The sequence below is a fragment of the Myxocyprinus asiaticus genome, chromosome 10, assembly GCF_019703515.2.
Source record: "Myxocyprinus asiaticus isolate MX2 ecotype Aquarium Trade chromosome 10, UBuf_Myxa_2, whole genome shotgun sequence".
Classification (NCBI taxonomy): domain Eukaryota; kingdom Metazoa; phylum Chordata; class Actinopteri; order Cypriniformes; family Catostomidae; genus Myxocyprinus; species Myxocyprinus asiaticus.
In genome coordinates this window covers 51,339,887-51,363,166 of record NC_059353.1, presented here as the reverse complement: position 1 = coordinate 51,363,166, position 23,280 = coordinate 51,339,887, and the positions used below count along the sequence as shown (strand labels likewise).

At 37.0% G+C, this 23,280-nt stretch overlaps 2 protein-coding genes across 3 annotated transcripts in view; one reads left to right on the top strand and one right to left on the bottom strand.

Annotated features, from left to right (window-relative positions):
- The window catches only part of LOC127446978 (neuroligin-4, X-linked-like), a 760,753-nt gene that overhangs the window by 559,455 nt on the left and 178,018 nt on the right, over nucleotides 1–23,280 (bottom strand). The gene's annotated exons all lie outside the window — the stretch shown is intronic.
- arsh (arylsulfatase H) lies at nucleotides 702–21,858 on the top strand. Of its 2 annotated transcripts, none has more exons than XM_051708407.1 (11): nucleotides 702–768; nucleotides 4,789–4,829; nucleotides 4,922–5,068; nucleotides 5,288–5,409; nucleotides 8,356–8,478; nucleotides 9,870–10,293; nucleotides 14,314–14,450; nucleotides 14,739–14,873; nucleotides 17,900–18,062; nucleotides 18,351–18,472; nucleotides 21,344–21,858. In XM_051708407.1, exons 1-11 carry the CDS (start codon nucleotides 763–765, stop codon nucleotides 21,712–21,714), a joined length of 1,791 nt encoding a protein of 596 aa, XP_051564367.1. In that variant the 5' UTR covers nucleotides 702–762; the 3' UTR covers nucleotides 21,715–21,858. The 2 variants fall into 2 exon arrangements, with proteins under 2 accessions (XP_051564367.1, XP_051564368.1); XM_051708408.1 differs by having other exon boundaries at nucleotides 753–768; nucleotides 4,736–4,829.

The window sequence follows — 23,280 nt, the reverse complement described above, 5'->3', positions numbered from 1 at the left end:
TCTTTTTTTTAAATAAAAATTATATTTTAAATATTTGTGCAATAATAGCTCAGCAGTCTCAAATTGTAACTTAAATGACCCGAACGAGAACTGTACAAGTGAAAACTAGTTTTATAACTTTAGTGATTGGTGATTATGATCAATAATAATTCATATTTCACAACAACATTCATTTTTAATTAAATAATATTTCATAACTCTATAATATTTATATCTTTTAGTATTTATGAAAATAAGTAATGCATATTAAATAATAATAATAATAATAATAATAATAATGTTCATTCTTATGTTAAATTATATATATATATATATATATATATATATATATATATATATATATATATATATAAACACTTTTACAAGATTTCAGTCTTTTAATATTTGTGCAAATAATTAATTATTGCACACATTTTTATATAAATGCTTGAGTTGTTCAGAAACAGCTTTTCCAGTCACACATACATTAAAAATATGCGAAATAAATAGACCATTGTTCATCACTACCGTACAGTATCTAATATCATTTATAATGAACTCTATGTACATTTAATGTCTGTGCTTTTATTTAAGCACAGCTGTGCCACATTAACTAGTCATATTATATTTACATTTTAAAACGACTTTTACAAATTATTTACATTTTTAAGGTATGATTGTTAATGTATGGGTCCACATACATCAGCATTTACGGTAAATATTTCTCGTGTGCAGAGGAAATGTGAAAGATTTGGTGAGAAGTATGAGATTGAATCGGTGTTTATGAAGGTAAGCTCATGAATGAAGCATAAAAAGAGAATTGAAGCTGCTCGTCTGTTTTGTGCACAGAAAGTATAGACAACCGTATTATATATTGATTTATTATTTGTATGTATGTCTGCCAATTGAAATCAGCTGGCTGTTATTGTATATAATCCAGTTCATTAACATCGCAGCAACAGGTAAAGATCCCGGACATTGCGCTGCTGTTATTCTGAAGTACACTGAAGTACAGAAGTACACTGAAGTACACACTACAGACAGGGTCCAAAAGTGATTCTCCAAGCGTGCAGACCAAACGCGTTCTTGCGCTAAAAAAAAGTGTGACGCAACGCATACTGTATAAAAGAACGCATGTGTCTGGAGATCCGTTTTTTTAAAGTGTTGAGCTGACGTATGTTTTTATTATCCGATGCTGAAATACTTTCTCTTATCTCAGTTTAGTATGCAGAGATGACTTACGTAAAAAACATTAAAACGTAAAAACTTTTCGTAAAAACTTTACGTAAACCATTCATAGGTTGATTTGATTTCACCTAAAAGTGTTGGCTTTGGTCCGAATCACTGCAACACTGGCTCGACCAATGGCGTGAGTTGGGGGCGGGACTATCTATTAGTATGACCAATAGCAGGCGGAGGGTGTATTTGGAAATCAGTTCGGAAATAATGTTTATTTTTGCAGTTCCATTTGATGACGCTAGGGTCACGGAAACACAGAGCCCCTTTGAGTACAGGGTGGAAAATGTTTTTCTAAAACAGTTTTGCGTTACCTCCACTGATGTATATTATAAATCAGTGGTTCCCTCACAATAGTTTGTGTGCACTCACAATAAATTTACCATGGTTTTACTACAGTAACCATATTTTAATCATGATATTCTTAGTGAAACCATAGTAATAATACAGGAAAATGAAAACTATGGTAAAAAAAACTATTGCGAGGGAACGTAAACTATTGCGAGGGAACACAAAACTATTGCAAGGGAATGTAAACTATTGCGAGGGAACACAAAACTATTGCGAGGGAACGTAAATTATTGTGAGGGAACGCAAAACTATTGCGAGGGAACGTAAACTGTTGCAAGGGTACGCAAAACTATGGTGAGGGAACGTAAACTATCGCGAGGGAACACAAAACTATTGCGAGGGAATGTAAACTATTGCGAGGGAACACAAAACTATTGCGAGGGAATGTAAATTATTGTGAGGGAACGCAAAACTATTGTGAGGGAATGCAAAACTATTGTGAGGGAACATAAATTATAGCGAGGGAATGCAAAACTATTGTGAAGGAATGCAAAACTATTGTGAAGGAATGCAAAACTATTGCGAGGGAACGTAAACTATTGCGAAGAAACGCAAAACTATTGTGAGGGAACGTAAACTATTGTCAGGGAACGCAAAACTATTGCGAGGGAATGTAAACTATTGCGAGGGAACACAAAACTATTGCGAGGGAACGTAAATTATTGTGAGGGAACGCAAAACTATTGCGAGGGAATGTAAACTATTGCGAGGGAACACAAAACTATTGCGAGGGAACGTAAATTATTGTGAGGGAATGCAAAACTATTGCGAGGGAACGTAAACTGTTGCAAGGGTATGCAAAACTATGGTGAGGGAACGTAAACTATCGCGAGGGAACACAAAACTATTGCGAGGGAACATAAATTATTGTGAGGGAATGCAAAACTATTGTGAAGGAATGCAAAACTATTGCGAGGGAACATAAATTATTGCAAGGGAATGCAAAACTATTGTGAAGGAATGCAAAACTATTGTGAGGGAACATAAATTATAGCGAGGGAATGCAAAACTATTGTGAAGGAATGCAAAACTATTGTGAAGGAATGCAAAACTATTGTGAAGGAATGCAAAACTATTGTGAAGGAATGCAAAACTATTGTGAAGGAATGCAAAACTATTGCGAGGGAACGTAAACTATTGCGAGGGAACACAAAACTATTGCGAGGGAATGTAAACTATTGCGAGGGAACACAAAACTATTGCTAGGGAACGTAAATTATTGTGAGGGAACGCAAAACTATTGCGAGGGAACGTAAACTGTTGCAGGGGTACGCAAAACTATGGTGAGGGAACGTAAACTATCGCGAGGGAACACAAAACTATTGCGAGGGAACATAAATTATTGCGAGGGATTGCAAAACTATTGTGAAGGAATGCAAAACTATTGTGAAGGAATGCAAAACTATTGCGAGGGAACATAAATTATTGCGAGGGAATGCAAAACTATTGTGAAGGAATGCAAAACTATTGCGAGGGAACGTAAACTGTTGCAAGGGAACGCAAAACTATTGCTAAGGAATGCAAAACTATGGTGAGGGAACGTAAACTATTGCGAGGGAACACAAAACTATTGCGAGGGAACATAATTTATTGCGAGGGAACGCAAAATTATTGCGATTGAACGTAAACTATTGTGAGGGAACGCAAAACTATGGTGAGGGAACGTAAACTATTGCGAGGGAACATAAAACTATTGCGAGGGAACGTAAACTATTGTCAGGGAACACAAAACTATTGTGAGGGAACATAAATCTATTGCGAGGAAACGTAAACTATTGTCAGGGAATGCAAAACTATGGTGAGGGAACGTAAACTATTGCAAGGGAACATAAAACTATTGCTAGGGAACGTAAACTATTGTCTGGGAATGCAAAACTATTGTGAGGGAACATAAATCTATTGCGAGGAAACGTAAACTATTGTCAGGGAACGCAAAACTATTGTGAGGGAACATAAAACTATTGCGAAGGAACGTAAACTATTGTCAGGGAATACAAAACTATTGCGAGGGAACGTAAACTACTGCGAGGGAATGCAAAACTATGGTGAGGGAACGTAAACTATTGTCAGGGAATGCAAAACTATTGCGAGGGAACATAAAACTATTGCGAGGGAATGCAAAACTATTGCGAGGCAGCGTAAACTATTGCGAAGGAATACAAAACGATTGTGAGGGAACGTAAACTATTGCGAAGGAATACAAAACTTTTACATGGGAACATAAAACTGTTGTGGGGGAACGTAAAATATTGCCAGGGAACGCAAAACTTATTGCGAGGGAACACAAAACTATTTCAGAAAAAATATTCCGACCCTGTCCTCTTAGGGGCTCCGTAGAAACCATAGTAATAATACAGGAAAATGAAAACTACTACAAGCCTACTACAGTCATGGTTACTACAATATTACTATAGTAAAACCATGATTTCCATCACAAAAAACAAATCAAAAAAACATGGAACTACTATAGTAAAGTCATGGTTTTATTACAGTGACCATAATTAAACTATGGTATTTGCAATAAACCATAGTTACCAAAGTTTTGGTTATTACTATGGTTTTACTTCGAATATGTAAAATGTGGTTAGTATGGTAGATTTGCGAGGGAAAGCAAAACTTACCGCAACGAAGCATGAACTATTGCATGGGTACGCAAAACTATTTCAGAATAAAGATTCCTGCGTGTCCTCTGAGGGGCTCCGTACTGAAATGACACAGTTCAGCTTTAAGTTCTTTCTGAACTAACACACCATCTTAAAAAAGTGGCGCTCCTGCGGGAGATGCTAAAAAAAAACAATTGAGAAGTGGCACAACGGTCAAAGATGTCCATCTAGCTCATGTTTACAATACTGCACATAGAAAAACATTTTTATTTTTTTTTAAACAGCTCAGGAGGACACCTATGTGGAATTTTCCTCACATTAAATGAATATTTCAATTCTGTCATCATTTACTCACCCTCATGTTGTTCCAAACGAACGCATATGACGTTCTTTCCCCAGTGGAACACATAAGGAGATGTTTCAGTCACCATTCACGAGTAATATTCTGCATCTCCTTTTGTGTTCCAGAGAAGAAAGAACGTCATACGGTTTTGTACGAATGATAAATGTTCAGTAGTAAGTTTTTACTGTAAGCCACATTTTCACAACGTATTCTGTATATTTAGAATAATACTGAACAGATCATCTTAACATGTTAAACAACTTATGTGCCGTTTAGAAGAACTTTACACAGATGGTGATGGAAATTATAAGATGCAGGTAAGTGTAGTTTGCATATTTCATAAACGATGTTTTGACAGCGTTCGATTCATTAGATAAAACGAATGTAATTTTGCTGTGTGCATTTGCAGGTCGTATGTTTTTGGTTTGCTGGTTCTTGTCCATTCCAGTCAGTATTTCACAAATGCAGCTGACGACACCAGACCAAACTTTGTTCTCATGATGGTAGATGATTTGGGCATCGGAGATATCGGCTGCTATGGAAACAACACCATCAGGTAAATAAAGCTACACTTACTTTGACCCTTCACTAAGCCTATATGTGAAAATATTACAGACCAATCCTACACGTTTTATGGAAAATTGCGCTGTTCATGAAAGCTCTAGCCATAGCAATAGTAACTAAGAGGGGAGGAGCTTAGCGAAAGGTTAATTGATCTGTAAATCTCTTTCTTCGAAAGTGAGTGACAGTCACAGTTGTTTTCATCTGTTTGAAGAACACCAAACATCGACAGACTGGCGGCAGATGGGGTGAAGTTGACTCAACACATCGCGGCTGCTCCTCTCTGCACTCCCAGCAGAACGGCGTTCATGACCGGCCGCTACGCTCTGCGCTCTGGTAACACAAACACAGTCTGTCAAACATTTGAAGCATTTCTCTTTTTTATTTCTGTGTTTATAAGGTGCTGGAGTTCCACCTGAACAAAGGAGGAGCATTGAGCCAGAGATTATTTAGCAGAGACGGGCCACTACTATTCAAATGAATGGGAGAAATTGGAACGCTCAACCATGCAGCTCTGAGCGCCCAACGGTCAATGGACATAGAAAGGAAGTCCCGCCTTAAAGGTAAAAGAGCCAATCAAATTTTAGATACAGACATCACCTGTCAATCAACTCTAAAACGTGCATGCACATTAACTATACAAGCCGGGAAAGTTGCATAATATGAGCCGGTAAAGAAGCACAATTTATGATTCCAGTGTTGTCAGATTTTATTGCTGATTTGAAATATGGCCTTTGATCATAATCTTGACCAACCGTTTTTGAGATTTCGGTCTTTCCCCTTTCAAGTAGATAGGAGCTGCACTGGCATGACTGGAATTAGCGTCCCGAGTGCGATGCCCGACTGTGGACTGACTTGCTAGAAAGACTTTGATTGAGTTGCGCTCATGTAAACGATGATTGTTCTCGCGTGTGCGCCAGATTCAGTGAATTAACACTTACGTTTCGGTCTGTTCTTCACACAACACTATCGAATGGCTTCAGTAGACTAGAGTGTAACTTTATCCACCTTTTTCCTGGGGGTCTTACGGGGGAAACGAATGTGGGTGGGACTTCCGCTGGAAGTTGTTCTACAGCATTCCCTAGCTCTGGCTGCAGTCATTTAAAGACCCTTTCTACAGCTGGTAATAAGACACGTTTCGGATGATCCGATCGCAAAGGTCAGCGCTAAATATAGTTGTAAACGGGGTGCAAAATGTTTTGTGATTGGATCACAAAAAACACATACAGAGGAAGTCAAAAACCACATTGCATTTGAGGTTTAAAACGCCGTCCTGATGCGTCCCGGACAGCAGCGAAGCACCACCTCTCATCAGTCAACCTTAAAACTTACATGCAGATTTAAAAGGAAATAACCGTCCGATCGGACAACTTAAAAAAGCGATTACATCCCCAAGTTTGAGAACGTCACAGCTCTTCCTCAATGTGTCTGTCTGATTTGAACATGCACGGTGACACGATGACAAGCGCACACATCTGAAGCTGAACTAACACAAGTACTCCACTAAAACAACCGATAATTTGTTCGAAAAGTTGCGTTTGTGCTTAGAATAAATCTCAGCTGTATATGGGAGAAACAGCACGCCATCTTTGTTTGTGCTTTCTTTGTCTTTATAACTTTTTTTGCAGTTTATTATGGTTCAGTAACACTGATGTAGTGATTGATGCATGTCCTCATGAAATCATACACCCTCTCCTCAAAATCACAATACCACAACGAAAAAATGAATGGATGAACGCCACAACAACAGCTGTGTTAACTTGACAATGGAATTAACGCCCATATTTCTCGCTAAGCATCACGGGACGTAGGAAAAAGGTGGATATTATTCAGCAAATCAGTGATAACTGAAAGAATGCATTACATTTTTTTAAATAAAATGTTTTTTATTTTTTTTGTGGCATGAAGCTGACAATTATTTTTTGTTGTCTTAGATAATTTTTTTTTCAATCATTTAATAGGGTGGTTGTGTGAAAGGTGGCCGTGACCAAAAAGCACAGCTGTTTTGACTGTGGTGTGTTGTGCTTTCTTAAATACGATGGGATCATTGTATAACGTGGTTTTAGAGCGCTTCTGTGCTCCATCAATGTCTTTCTAGCAAGTCAGTCCACTGTCGGGCATCTTTGGAACGCTCTCGGGACGCTATTTCCAGTCATGCCAGTGCAGCTCCTATCTACTTGAATGGGGGAACACCGAAATCTCAAAAACAGTTGGTCAAGATTACGATCAAAGAGCATATTTCAATACTGGAATCATAAATTGTGCTTCTTGACCTCATATTACACTAAAAAACGCAATTTTCCCGGCTTGTATAGCTAATGCGCATACACGTTTTAGAGATGATTGACAGGTGACTTCTGTATCTGAAAGGTGATTGGCTCTTTTACCTGTAAGGCGGGACTTCCTTTATACATCCGTTGACCGTTGGGCGCTCAGAGCTGCATGGTCATGGATCATTCCAGTTTCTCCCATTCATTTGAATAGATGTGGCCCGTCCCTGCTAAATACTCTCTGGCTCCATACACACAAACTCTAACTATCTGGTGCCCTGAGTGACAGATGTGCTCTGAGTTCGGTTATGTGTGCTATCGTGATCTGAGTGCATTATTTAAAGTGCCTCAGATTTACTTTAATTGCACATTTGTGTAATTTCACATAAATCTAATTCTTCTAATTCATTGCATACAGTCCATTAACACCACCAACTTCTTATTAATGTCTTTGTTTATATTGTTGGTGCTTGAAGGAATGGACTATATAATAGGACGCAGACGGTGCAATAACCGGAGAAGAACCTCCGAATTAAATTGCACGTGATCAAGCCCATTAGTGCGTTGCACACGTCATTTCGCCAAACCCACTTGCGCCTAGACTTAGTGCATGCTTGCACGAAAATACCAAAACTTCATGGCCATGCCCACTGACTTTGCACTTATGACTTATGACTTGTGGCTCTCAATTACTTGAGTTTAAATGTTTTAAATGTTTGAGTTTAATGGTAACTAATGTGGTTGGCCGATATGTTTATTTCAATAACTAGAGAGCAGGGTGGCCAATATAATACTGACATGAATGTGATACAGGCAAATGCAATTTAAATATAGCAATTGAGATGTACACATGTATGCTGAAATGAAACATTTTAATGTAATATATAGTTTAAATTCACGAAAAATATCTGAAAACAAATTAAAGGGAGAACTAACGTTTCTGTTGATAATCTGATCAAATTAGCTGAATTTCAGTCTTCAACTAAATGTGAGATGTTAATATGTGTAACAGGTTTGGGCAGCACAGGAAGAGTGCAGGTGATTTTATTCCTGGGAGGATCTGGAGGGCTTCCACCCAATGAAACCACCTTCGCCAAACGTCTGCAACAGCAGGGGTACTACACTGGCATTGTGGGTAAGACATACATACATACGAAGGCTTTTCTAAAAGGTAGATATCTTAAAGGGACAGTTCACCCAAAAATGATAATTCTCTCATCATTTACTCACCCTCATGCCATCCCAGATGTGTATGACTTTCTTTCTTCTGCAGAACACAAATGAAGATTTTTAGAAGAATATTTCAGCTCTGTAGGTCCATACAATACAAGTGAATGGTGACCAGAATTTTGAAGCTCCAAAAAGCACATAAAGCAGCATAAAAGCAATCCAGTGGTTTAATCCATGTCTTCAGAAGTGATATGATAGGTGCGGGTGAGAAACAGAACAATATTAAAGACCTTTTTTACTATAAATCTCCACTTTCAAACAGCCCTCCTAAGCACTCTTCTCTTCTAAGAGTTCTTCTTCTTGTGTTTTTGGTGATTGGCATTTTTCGTGCATATCGCCACCTACTGGTCAGGGAGGAGAATTTATAGCAAAAAGGACTTAAATATTGATCTGTTTCTCACCCACACCTATCATATCACTTCTGAAGACATGGATTAAACCACTGGAGTCAGTTACTACTAGTGAAACTGTCATTACTCACGGGAAATATCGCAAGCCGTTTCGACATTTAATCACGTGCAAAATATGAATTATAGATATCAACAATTATCGCTAATTCTTGATATTGGGAATGGAATTACTACAAGTGAAAGCATTTTTTATGCACATCATTAGTTACATTTGCTGTAGTAAAAACAGTAAATTCTTGATGTAAAAAATGATGACATCTCTCACAGAAATACACATTTTTGATACCAAAAATTGAATTACTGTCATTCACTCCTGTTCAAAATGCAAATCACAGATATCTTTAATTACTTACTAGTTGAACCGTTTTTTTTTTATATCAGTACTACTGCAAATATCCCTTCTTGATATCAACCACTGAATTACACCTAGTGCTAATTTTAGATATCTATAAATGTATTTCAACATGTTAGATTTTATTTAAAAGGGACCCACTTTATATTAGGCGTCTTTAACTACTATGCACTAAAGCATTTACTACAATGTACTTATTATGTTGCATTGTAGTTACATTAAAGTACCTTCATTTAATTACATTACGGTAAACCTTACCCCTAACCCTAATCTTACCCGTACCTCAACCTCAGTAGCAGCAAATGTAGTAATAAATAAAACACAATAAACACATTGTATTATGTATTTTAATGTTAGTACATAGTAAAGACACCTAATATAAAGTGGGACCAATATCTATATTTTATATCCTGCACATGATTAAATGTCGAAAGAGCTTGCAAGAGACCTAAAAGCTAAGAAACATGAACTAAAAACCACAAAACTGTCATTTTTAATTGATGTGGTCTTTAAGATGTGATGTTTCCTCTGCAGGTAAGTGGCATTTAGGTGTGAACTGTGAGAGCAGAAACGATCACTGTCACCATCCGAACAATCACGGCTTTGATTTCTTCTACGGACTGCCCTTCACTAACTTTAACGACTGTAAGCCGAACGAAGGTTCAGATGTGCTGGTGGATCTGCAGCAAACGCTGTGGCAGATGTCTGCGCTGGTGGCACTCGGGATTCTAACGCTGCTGCTGGTGCGAGCCGTCGGCCTGCTGGAGGTCAGCGTGAAACTCATGGTGTTCCTCGCCGTCCTCTCAGTTCTGTGCTTCATGGTGTGGTACGTGCCCTTTAAACTCCTGCGCATGTGGAACTGCATCATCATGAGGAACGAGCTGGTGGTGGAGCAGCCGATAAACCTGCAGACGCTCAACGCAAGACTCATGAGGGAAGCAGAGCAGTTTGTGGAGAGGTGAGATGAATCTATCAGCGTCAGTGGTTCACTAGATAAACCAGTCATCCATTAGTCAATACAGCTCACTAACAGTGTGAACGAGTAGATGTGTGAACCTGTCAATCATTAGCGTTCTTCCTCTAATTGTTCAAAAGTTTCGAGCACGAAACAGTGACTCATTAATGAACGTTTGCGCAAGAGGGTGAATCTCACAGAAACATGTCCAGGTCACATTTCAAGCCTAAAATCAAAAGATATATAAAAAAAAAAATGAAGCCTGTTTTCAGGACCATTACTATTTTTGGCATTGTGACATTATTTCCATGACATTTAAGCAGATTTTCACCACAGTTCTCATTACTGTAATGCATGTAATTCTCATTATTTTCAATTATTAGATTCTCATTACTGGATAGGGCTGTCACGATTATGAAATTTGGCTGACGATTAATTAGCATCTAATTGCGATTATGACGATTAATTGACTCTTTTAGGGCTTTCACGATTAATTGCCATATTAATTGTCAAATGTCTTAAGGTGCGAGTGTGTTTCATACATCTTTAAGTATTTTTTACATATTTAACTTCAAATATATAAATCAAATAATAAAACAGGGATATATGATTACCTTTTACGGCTTTAAATGACTATCTGAATAACGTTTGAAAACGTTTTTTTTTTTTAAATATCAAAATATTTCTAAATACTTAAAATATGGTCAACTTTAGTTTTGGTCAATTTTACATTTACACTGTTGTTTTTGGAACTCATTAAAAAAATTGTTTTTTTATTTGCATATAAAAAATATATTAAACAGATTTCTTTTTAATTAAATATATATTATATTATATTTATTTTATATTATATTATGCAAATATTTCTGTCCTACATTCTTCACTTTCACACGTTATTTTAATGCTCTTAGATTAAACCCACGAGTTCTTATTTCTCATAAAGCAAAACATATGAGATTTTGTTTTATAATCTTATCACTCCACAGAAATAGAGTAAGCGTGCATCTCCTCCTCCGTCATTAACACTGCATATATAAACACGTTATGACCAGGAACATTTGCCATTACACGATCATTTAAAGTGAAGCCAGGGTACTTTTCATTCACTATCAAAGTTTATATTTGTTAGTTTATATTTTTGTGGGAGTTTGGCACAAGCCTTTGCTGATGGCGTGTGCATCAGAGTGTTTGAGAAGTGATTGGCACGCTCTTCCGTGCACAATGATTGCGGTTATCTTAAATAATCACAGTTAGAGAAAATAACCGTGATCAGACGATTATTTAATAATCACGACAGGCCTGTTACTGGAATATAGTCATTATTTACTGTATTTATTATCTGTACAGTAACAATTACTGTAATGTTTTTTTTTTTTTATTGAAATCTGCATTAAAGGCAGTTCAACAGTTACTATCATGATGTAAAATGTTTGTATAATTGAAATAAGTTACAGTAATAAGAATGAGATTTTTTTGCATTATGATCATGAGAATTTGAGAGTGGAATCACCACAGTGCAAAACTCAGAGTTAGGAATCAAGAACCGTTTATTATTCAAAACCGGTCTCATTTTGGAAAGAAAAATAATTTTCATGACTTTCGGTTCCGTTAACAATTCTAGTATGAGCATTCTTCCGCCGGAAAAGCGTTATAAAATACTCTGTCAGCGTTTGAATGAATGATTCATATGAGCTGATTCTTTTGAATCTACACAGCTAAATACACAACGCTACCAACCGAACAAATGACTCTTATCAGCCAGATAAATATATAAAATTGCATTTTAGCGAATCAAAAACTTATTGAACAGCTGTTCAATCATTTCACCATGTCAGCTCGTGATTAGAGGTCAACCGATAGTGAATGTTGGAAAACCGATAACTAAGGTGGTAGAAAGGGCCGATAACCGATTAACCGGATGATAGTTAAAAAAAAAAAAAAAAGAAAAAAGATTTATAGAATGGTAAAAAGTCTTTCCTTACTAAATGGGCATAGACATTGAGGCTACAAGAGTCTAAAATGAATACAATCCCAAAAGCAGTTTATTATTCAACCAAAATCCCAATAATAGCCAGAAAAATTCAAATATAGTGCTCAGCGCAGGACTTTTAACTATAAACTCCTGAAACACACCAGGGACACTTATTTTGAAATGACAGAGACTTGGCTCTGTTACAATGCTTTATAAGTATTAAGTATTTACCAAGTTAAGCTTTTATAGCCTATATATTCACCAGATGAGGAGTTTAGTATATTTATATATTTCACCAGATGAGGTTTGATGAGGAATAAAGTTTATTATTATTCACAAGATATGAAGTTAGACACTATGTATGTATTTGCATAGTCACATTTTTCTTTGCATCTCCTCACTTCAATTATTAACACTTGGTTATTTAATTAAAACAACAAAATATGCATTTAAATGAGGACGGAATATATGGATGAATATTGTCAATGACTAAAGATTTAAATACAGCAAATCCCCATATGATTGTTTTTATTTCACCTCTAGTGGCCGCTGTTCTACTGTTGAAACCATAGATATACATACGTAGATACCTGATTAGCAGCTGTTCCAATGGAATGCGATACGTTGGAAAGGTCAGGTGCCGTTTGTCAACATGTGAAAGTACACGGTCTGCAACAGTCTGGAGTCTTTTCCAGCCAACTTTCACATTATCCAATTTTCCATTGGGCAACATTTTATATGATATAACATTTCTTTTTGGTTTTTTTTATCCCCTTTTCTCCCCAATTTGGAATGCCCAATTCCCACTTAGTAGGTCCTCGTGGTGGCGCGGTTACTCACCTCAATCCAGGTGGCGGAGGACAAGTCTCAGTTGCCTCCGCTTCTGAGACCGTCAATCCGTGCATCTTATCACGTGACTCGTTGTGCATGACACCGCGGAGACTCACAGCATGTGGAGACTCATGCTACTCTCCGCGATCCACGCACAACTTACCATCACGCCCCATTGAGAGCGAGAACCACTAATCACGACCACGAGGAGGTTACCCCATGTGACTCTACCCTCCCTAGCAACCGGGCCAATTTGGTTGCTTAGGAGTCCCGACTGGAGTCACTCAGCACGCCCTGGATTCAAACTCATGACTCCAGGTGTGGTAGTCAGCGTCAATACTCGCTGAGCCACCCAGGCCCCCAGTGATATAACATTTCTAAAATGAATATTCGTAAAACGCCCTCATAAATATTGTTGATAATCAGCACTGTTTGATGCTGGAAGCTTCACATTCATAAGCGGTGGTACTAGTGATCATAAACGCAATGGGATAGATGGGTCATAACCATAAAGGAATCAAGCTCCACAAATATCCATGATATGTTTGTTTATTCAAATCATGAATTTGTTTTTATATTGGTCTACCTCTGCTCTTGAGACCAAAATAATTACTGACTAGATGTTCAAATGACAATGTGTAGTTAAATATACACATTATTTTGTTCTAGTGCACATAGTTTTGTTGTAACTAACTATTGGTATTTAATAAAAAATAATTAATGAATAAAATACCTGCAAGAATGTGGCGATAGACTGCTCAGTAGGCCCTAAATACAGTATGAATTGAATTTCTTATTTCCAAATGTTTCTTCCTCAAACATACTAAAAGAATAGTGAAAGGAATCGTCTAGGAACCAGAATTGTTAAGAGGAAATGGAATTGGAACTGGCATTGTTAAAAATCATTACGATTCCCATCCCTACTCTTAATGGCCCTTCATTTTCTCCATGCAAAATATAATTTATTTGTTTGTTTTATTTTGAGATTATGATCCACTAGGAATGCCCTCATTTTTGTCTTCATTAGCATGCATGCTTGCATACTTCATCACAGTCAGTGTGCTAATGCAGAAAATATTCGACTTGTCCTGACAGATCAGTGTTTAGTCTCATTGTCTTCCCATGCACATTTGTTAACGCTTTATTTCATGTGCCCTAGGCAGGGAACTTCTCTGGTTTCTGCTGAAAGTGATTATTGATCATTTGATTTACGATTACAGACACAGAGACGGGCCCTTCCTGCTGTTCCTGTCATTTGCACACGTGCACACGCCACTTTTTGTGTCCGAGGGTTTCGCCGGAAAGAGCAAACATGGGCTTTATGGAGACAATGTTGAAGAAGTTGACTGGATGGTTGGTAAGAGACATCATGTCATGATTAATTATAGAGTGATTTATCAACCTGGCTGATTAATCTACCCAAATATGGCTATTTTCAGATTTATCAGATTCGGCTAATAACTGTGCCCACTCACCCAATTAGCGGAGGTGTAAGTTCCCCCATGTCCTTTAGCAGATGCTTATAATATGTGTAAGCCTTTCCAAAAATGTCTAGGAAGCTTCAAAGTATTATTTGTTACAATGTGACCCGCAGTAAATAGTAAATGTTTGATTGTGTGCACTCATAGTAAATATGATGTTTTAGGTCGAATGGTTCAGACCATTGAAAGATTCGGCCTGTCAGATAAAACCATGATGTACTTCACATCTGATCACGGCGGTTACATCGAAGATTCAGATGCTCGCGGTCAGAAAGGAGGCTGGAACGGCATCTATCGTGGTATGCTGTGAAATCATGACATTGGATTAATGCCATATAAGTATACAGATAGAACACAGTAGATTTACATAAATATACATAAAAAGACTCACATTGCACAAACACACACAGGACTGCTGGTAAAAACATGGAGAGGTTCATTTATGTTTGACTTTTTGTCACTTCTGTAATTAGGGGCAAAGCACTGAAGGGACAGAGTCGCTATTGTAACTGTTTGTTTTCTTCTTCTTCCGACAATGAAGTCTATGTCATCCCATAGAACCATTTGGAGGAAAGTTACAAAATTTGGCACATTAATAGAGGACGGTCTGAACTTATACTATAGCAAATTTGGGATCTCTATCACAAACCCTCTAGCGCCACCATAAGCTCAAAGTTTGACTTCTGTTTATGCTGAGTCGAATTGACACCATTGTTACAATTTCCGCCTGACCATATTTTCCGAAAAACCTACCCTTTCAAACTCCTCCTAAACCGTATGTTTGATTTACACAAAATGTGGCATGTATCATCCAGGGACTCTCATGACAAAACAATTCTAAAAACTTTTTAACAGACCAAACTGTTCTTGTATAATGCTTCAGTGAATTTGACGGTGAGCATGAAAAAGAGGTTGAGGAGATATATCTTGGTATATGTCACAGGCATCATGACCTGAGGGTACCTGAGCAGTTTCAGGACAGCACCAACTACTGGTCAAGAAATAAGAAAAATGGCTATATTTGCTTATAACTTCTGAATAGTTTGGACTAAAATTGAGACTGATCTTTTAAGATTCCTATTGGCCTACAGAGTCAAATGATGCCTAATAATCTAATTGACATAAAATGCTGTATTTTATAAAAGAATTGGCATATCATTACGAAACTTGGTATGTATGATCGGCACCATGCCATAAAGGTACCTGAGAAGTTTAGTGCCAGCACCACCTAGTGGTCAAAAAATATAACAAAGTGAAAAAAATGCTTATTTAAATACCTACTTTTTCGAACTCCTCCTACAGCATTTATCGGATCTTCCCCAAAATTGGGTCAGATCATTTTCAGACCTTACTTGTAAAAAGTTAGTAAAAGCTGTTTGATAGACCAAACCATTCATGAAACTGACATGAAACTTTGCATGTGTCATTGTGATCATGCCCTGACAATCCCATATAAATCTGGTGACAGCACAACATACTAGTTAAACGCCATTTTATTAACATTTTAATTCAGTTTAATTTTGGCTTTTAAACTAAAATTTGGGATGTCTTACTCAAACCCTCTAGTGCCATCAACAGTTCAAAATTTCACTAATGGACGTGATGTGAGGCTGTATGGCTGTATCTTCGCAACACTTTAGCACAGTTTTTTTTTTTTTTGAAGAACGCCCTCCATACTTCATTCGGATGGCTATATCTGGGCCTATAAAATGAAAATGCGAAGACAGAAACTAACAATAAAAGTGGTATTGTTATTATATTTCAAAAATAAATGAAAAGACCAATAATATTGCATATTTCGACCCAATGAAATGCTCATTCTACATTACAGCATTGATTTTGAGTTGGATGTAGTTGTAAATTTACTGGTATCAACAACAGTGAGGTTATCTATAACATCTATAAAAAGTAAAAAGTTAACACCTAATTTATGTGAGTAAATTATTCTAACAGTGTGACTGAGTTGGAACTCCTTTCATCAGGTTCTTATGGATTCAAATGAGTCATCTCTTGGAATTTCTGAAGGCAAACAAAACCAGTTATATTTTCTTACACTCAAACACATTTCTATTTCATCTAAAAAATATAGTATATTTTGCATTTGCCCTTATGAAAATGTTAATGTATTTATTTATTTATTTTTATAGTTTTAATAGTGGTATTTGTAACAAGACCATAGTAAACACATGGCTGCATGGATCTTAGATGTAATGTGATTTCTATAAAACAAATTATGGCATTTTTGTAATTACAAACAGTAGGCCTACTCTTAAAAACAAAAATGTCTTATATTCCCTCATTCCCCTAATGTAGCCTATGACAAATTTAATAGAGCTGAAGTAGTGATATGATGATATTTATTATGAATCTATTTCTGCCTGAAGTACAGTTAGTGTTACTATAGTAAATTCAAGGGTCGTCATGTAGAACTGTGCTTCTCACTGGTTCTCGCAGCGCTGCAATGATCAGAGGTATCAGTACCGCCTCCGTTGAGAACCCCTGCTTTAGCATATTGACACGAAACTTGGTATATGTCATCACAAGCATGACGTGAGGGTACCTGCACAGTTTCGGCAAAGTGTCATGTAGTGGTCAAGAAATATGAAAAATGGCTCTTTTTGCTTATAAGTTCTGAATAGTTTGGACTAAAATCATGAGACTGGTCGCTTTGGATTCCTTGGGGCATACAGAGTCAAATGATACCCAGTTTGCCATGGTCATACTTCTTGTGTGTCATTTTGAATTTCACTGAAAACCTGCTTTTTTAAATTCCTCCTAGGCCATTCATCCGATTTCCACAAAATTTGCCTTGTATCATCTAGGGACACTCATGATAAAACGCTATGAAAAGCTTTCTGATGAGACCAAACCGTTGTCGTGTAACACATAATCAAACGATATGGCAAGATGCTAATAAGGATCAGAGGCTCACATCTCATGAATGCTTTGGCATACTGACATGAAACTTCTTATGTGGCATTGTGCCCAAGCCCTGACAATACCATATAATTTGGTGACAGTGCCACCTATTGGTCAAAAGTTATAAGCACTTTATATATACACTTTTAATTGTCTTTTTTCACCACCCTGCTTAAAATCATCATTGGAATTCTAAATTCAATCAAAATGTTTCCTGTTGGTGTGCTTGGCCCCGTAATTGCTTCTTGCAGCTATATTTACTTCTATAAATGTTGCACATATAAAGTATTTAATACCAAAAGATGGAATGTAAATCTGTAACAGTCAATTAAAATTGAACTTTGTCTCCCCTAGTGTTTACAGTGACCATTGATACAGCAAATGCATAATGTGTTATTGTTTGTAGGTGGTAAAGCTATGGGTGGCTGGGAGGGGGGGATTCGCGTGCCCGGAATATTCCGCTGGCCCGGGCGACTCACCGCGGGGCGAGAAGTGACTGAACCAACAAGTCTGATGGACGTCTATCCCACACTGGTCAAGCTTGCAGGCGGAGAGCTACCACAAGACAGGTAAAATAACACTAGCATTATATTTGTAGTCAATAGCAAGTAGCCAATCATATTTTGCCGTTGATTCTTCAGTTGTGCATATGCATATTTAAAATTGAAAATGATATACAGATAGTAGAAAATGCTGATGCTGTGAATTTAAAAATATATATATAATTTTCTCCCTAGTTGGATGATTTTTCTATAAATCAGTGTACATAAGAGCCACTGCAGGAGTTTAAAGTAATGATCTGACCAGCACAGTGATGATGTTGTGAAGTGATTGTGTTTGTGTGTGTTTGCGGTCAGAACTGTGGACGGTCATGATCTGATGCCGCTGTTAGAGGGCAGAACGGATCGCTCACAGCACGAGTTCATGTTTCATTACTGTGGCATGTATCTCAACGCTGCACGCTGGCACCCAACCGACAGTGAGTCACAGGTTTTACCTCTTTAGCACATACACAACATAACATGAAATAAGTCAGAGTTATGAATCAATTCATTAAAATGGACAGTTTGAACTTTTTCACAGAAATGAATTGATCTGCTTTCTAACTTGTGAGACTGGGATCATGAAACTAGTCTATTGACAGACTCTTCAGGAAACTCACTGGCCAAATAAAAAGTGCATTAAAATCATTGTGATATTCTTGATGTTGCTTAAAGTCTTTTACATACACATACAAGTGGTGCATAGGAAGGTATGGAGATTATTTTGCTGCCGATTTATAATTAAGCAATACTGTGAATAACATGATTACTTTAATGCACTTTTTATTGCACTACATCGCTATTAAGCCACCGATTTCACAATCCTTCAGGGCTGCACAATTAATCAAAATAACATTAACATTGGAATATAGTCATGTGGGATTGATAACCGCAAAATGCTACAATTTAATTAATTAACGTGCTGTTCTGTGTGTGCGCTCAGGGCTCATGATCGTGGCTCAGAGCAGTTTGTGTGCATTGAGAAAGCAAGGTGCTACAAGTTCTTATATAAATATAAAAATGTGACAGTATCGTGGAAATGGAGATGACAGTATTTTTCGATGAGGAACAGTATACAATGCACTTTAGGTTTTTCCTGAAAAATAAAAGCTGAGGGTGATGGTGAGTAAATATGACAAAAATATTACTATTATTTAAAACAATTTTAATCCTCATAATAATAATAATAATAATAACAATTCAGTATAATAATAATATTCAACTGGGTTCCAGAAAACAAGTAAGTTGTACTTTATGCACACCCTGTTTATTCAAAAAAAAGTTTTTTGTAAAATATGTAGGTAAATATAGTTTATTATAACCATGTTGTATATATTGGTGCGTAAACATGAAAATTATTAAATATATTTTTTACTTGTGGTAAACATGACTTTATTGTTTTTAACTAAATATTGAATAGAAATATTGAAATTATTTCTAACTTAATTAAATATTTTGAATCTATTTGCCTACAATGCATGTTTGGATAAAATGATGGTTGTTCCGATGTTTGAGCCATTTTAGAGCAAATTCATACCGGTGATTATATACAGTGGCAAGAAAAAGTATGTGAACCCTTTGGATTAGCTGGTTTTCTGCATTAATTGGTCATAAAATGTAATGTCATCTTCATCAAAGTCACAAGTATAGACAAACACAATGTGCTCAAGCTAACAACACACACACAATTATAATCTTTCATGTATTTATTGAACACATCCCATTAAACATTCACAGTGCTGAGGAAAATGTAAGTGAACCCTTTGGTTTAATAACTGATCGATCGTCCTTTGGCATCAATAACCTCAATCAAGTGTTTCCGGTATCTGTGGATTAGACCTGCACAATGTTCAGAAGGAATTTTGGATCATTCTTCCTTACAGAACTGCTTCAGCTCAGATATATTCTTAGGATGTCTGGTGTCTCTCTTGAGGTCATTCCACAGCATCTCTATTGGGTTAAGGTCTGGGCTCTGACTGGGACACTTCAAAAGGTGGATTTTCTTTTTTTTAAGCCATTCTGTAGTGGATTTACTTTGATGTTTAGGGTCATTGTCCTGCTGCATCACCCAACTTCTACTGATCTTCAGCTGGCACACAGCCACCCTGACATTATCCTGTAGGATATCTTGATAAACTTGGGAATTCATTTTTCCCTCAATGATGGCAAGCGGTCCAGGCTCCAAATCATGATGCTCGCTCCACCTTTACTTCACTGTTGGGATGATGTTCTCATGTTGGTATGTGGTGCCCTTTTTACACCCAAATAATTCAGCCTTAGCTTCATCAGTCCACAAAACATTTTCCCAGTAGCGATGTGGAGTGTCAAGGTGGTCTGCAAACTTCAGGTGTGCAGCAATGTTTTCATTGGAAAGCAGCAGTTTCCTTCGTGATGTCCTGCCATGAACACCATACCTGTTTAATGTTTTCTGTATAGTAGACTCATGAACAGAGATGTTAACCAGTTCCAATGATTCCTTCAAGTCTTTATCTGTCACTCTAGGGTTCTTTATTACCTCATTGATCATTCTGCGGTGTGCCCTTTGAGTCATCTTGACTGGACGGCCACTTCTAGTGAGAGTACCCATAGTACTAAATCATCTCCATTTATTGACAATTTGTCTAACTGTGGACAGATGAATATCTAAGCACTTCACTTTGTAATCCTTTCTTTTTGTGAGGCATGGTTCACGTCAGCAGATGCTTCTTGTGAATAGCAAACCCAAAATGTTTGAGTGCTTTTTATAAGTCAAAGTAGCTCTAACCCACACCTACAATTTCGTTTCATTAATTGGATGCCAGATTTGCCAACTCCTGACTCTAATTAGATTTTGTTGATGTCTTTAGCCTAGGGGTTCACTTACTTTTTCCACAGTACTGTGAATGTTTAATGGGATGTGTTCAATAAAGACATGAAAGGTTATAATTGTCTGTGTGTTGCTAGCTTAAAAAATATTGAGATATCATGTTTGTAGCCATATCGCCCAGCCCTAAAACAACACAACACATGCTGTGGTATTAGAGTAAGTGCTGATATCAGAAGATGTTCATTTGGTTATCATAACTAATCATAGACTACAGATGTAATTAAACAGCATATTGTAAATAATTTTAATAATTAAGATTAAAGGTGCTGTATGTGATTTTTTATTTATTACTCTCTGACTGTCAATCATTTTGCATATTCGGTTTAGCTAACACCAGGTTGGCTGATATGTCTTCTAAGCTGGAGTTAGCCAAATGGCTGAAATCACTTTAAAGACCGTCACATTGTTCTTGTAAAGACTGTTGTCTTCTTTACCTATTCAGGTGACTCTGTGTTCAAGGTTCATTTCTTCACTCCAAACTTCTCTCCACCTGGAGCCATTGGTTGTTACGACACAATGATCTGCCAGTGTTATGGAGAGTTTGTCACGTTTCACGACCCTCCTCTGATGTTTGACCTCAGCAGGGATCCGTCAGAAAGCCGTCCTCTCTCAGCAGAGACTGAACCACGGTATGCTGAGGTGCTGCAGCGAGTCGATCGTGCTGTGAAGGAGCATCGCAAAACACTAAGGCCTGTGGAAAATCAGCTGACCTGGGCGAACATCCTGTGGAAACCGTGGTTACAGCCATGCTGTGGGACATTCCCGTTCTGCATGTGCTCAGAGAGCAACTCGACTTCTACTAACACAGCGTGAAGGATATAAAACATCAGGACGAGGTTATTATGGCTTGAAAAAAAGGAGTGTTGACTCTGAACTTAAAGGGATAGTTCACCCAAAAATAAACAGTTTCTCTCATCATTTACTCACCCTCATGCCATCCCAGATATGTATGAACTTTCTATATTCTGCAAGAACACAAATGAAGATTTTTAGAAGAATATTTCAGCTCTGTAGGTCCATACAGTGCAAGTGAATGGTGACTAGAACGTTTAAGCTCCAAAAAGCACATAAAGGCAGCATAAAAGTAATCCATAAGACTCCAGTGGTTTAATCCATGTCTTCAGAAGTGATATGATAGGTGTAGGTGAGAAACAGATTAATATTTAAGTCCTTTTTTACTATAAATGTCCACTTTCACTTCCACATTCTTCTTTTGTTTTTGTCGATTCACATTTTTCATGCATATCACCACCTAGTGGTCAGGGAGGAGAATTTATAGTAAAAAGGGACACACACCTATCATATCACTTCTGAAGACATGGATTAAACCACTGGAGTCGTATGGATTACTTTTATGCTGCATTTATGTGCTTTTTGGAGCTTAAAAGTTCTAGTCACCATTCACTTGCATTGTATGGACCTACAGAGCTGAAATATTCTTCTAAAAATCTTAATTTGTGTTCAGCAGAAGAAAGAAAGTCATACACATCTGGGAGGGCATGAAGGTGAGTAAATGATGAGAGAATTTTCATTTTCAGGTGAACTGTCCCTTTAATAATCCCTTTAGAAGCAGCTCAAATATAAACATTCAAATCTTCATTATTTTCACAGTTATGCAGTTAATTCTGTTAATGTCTCAGTTTTGAAATGGCCTGCTCCTCACTACTGTTTAAAAAATAATAATAATAATAATAATAATAATATATATATATATATATATAATTAAAGCTGATTGCTCAGAAGCAAATGTAAATATATTACTGATTTTTAAAAAAAAAAAAACATGTGCTTGTATTGTCAGTTGTAATCATAATTAAATTGATCTGAAGATTTAAAGGAATAGTTCATTTAAATGTGAAAATTCTGTCATTATTTACTCACCCTTGTGTCGTTCCAAACATGTATGCAGTTATTTTTCCTGTGGAACACAAAAGGTTCATAATGAGCACATCTATCAAGCTCCAAAAAGACAAAGTAAAGCACCATAAATGTCATAAATGTAGCTTTGTGTAAGAAACAAAACCCAAATGTAAGTAATTATTCACTGAAAATCTTTATTGGTTCAGCTAATCTTAATGGCGGGCTGCTCAGACAGGTTACAATTCTGTTTGGTGTCACAGAAATGACACATTTCACCTTTAAGAAAGGGATGATGTGTAAGAAGTGCACACAGAATCACAAGGTGGCGCTCTTTCTCCAAAGAAATTAGTCTTATATGGGGTAAATCCTATTGTCCTAGGCTGACAGGGTTTGCATGTGATTTTTTTTAGGTGAGTTAAAAAATAGTAACTAGTAGAGAATTAGTCAAATCTGTAAGATGCAATTGATAAATACTCAAGGAAATTTGAATCTGTGATTTCATTAATGAAAGACTTTGAT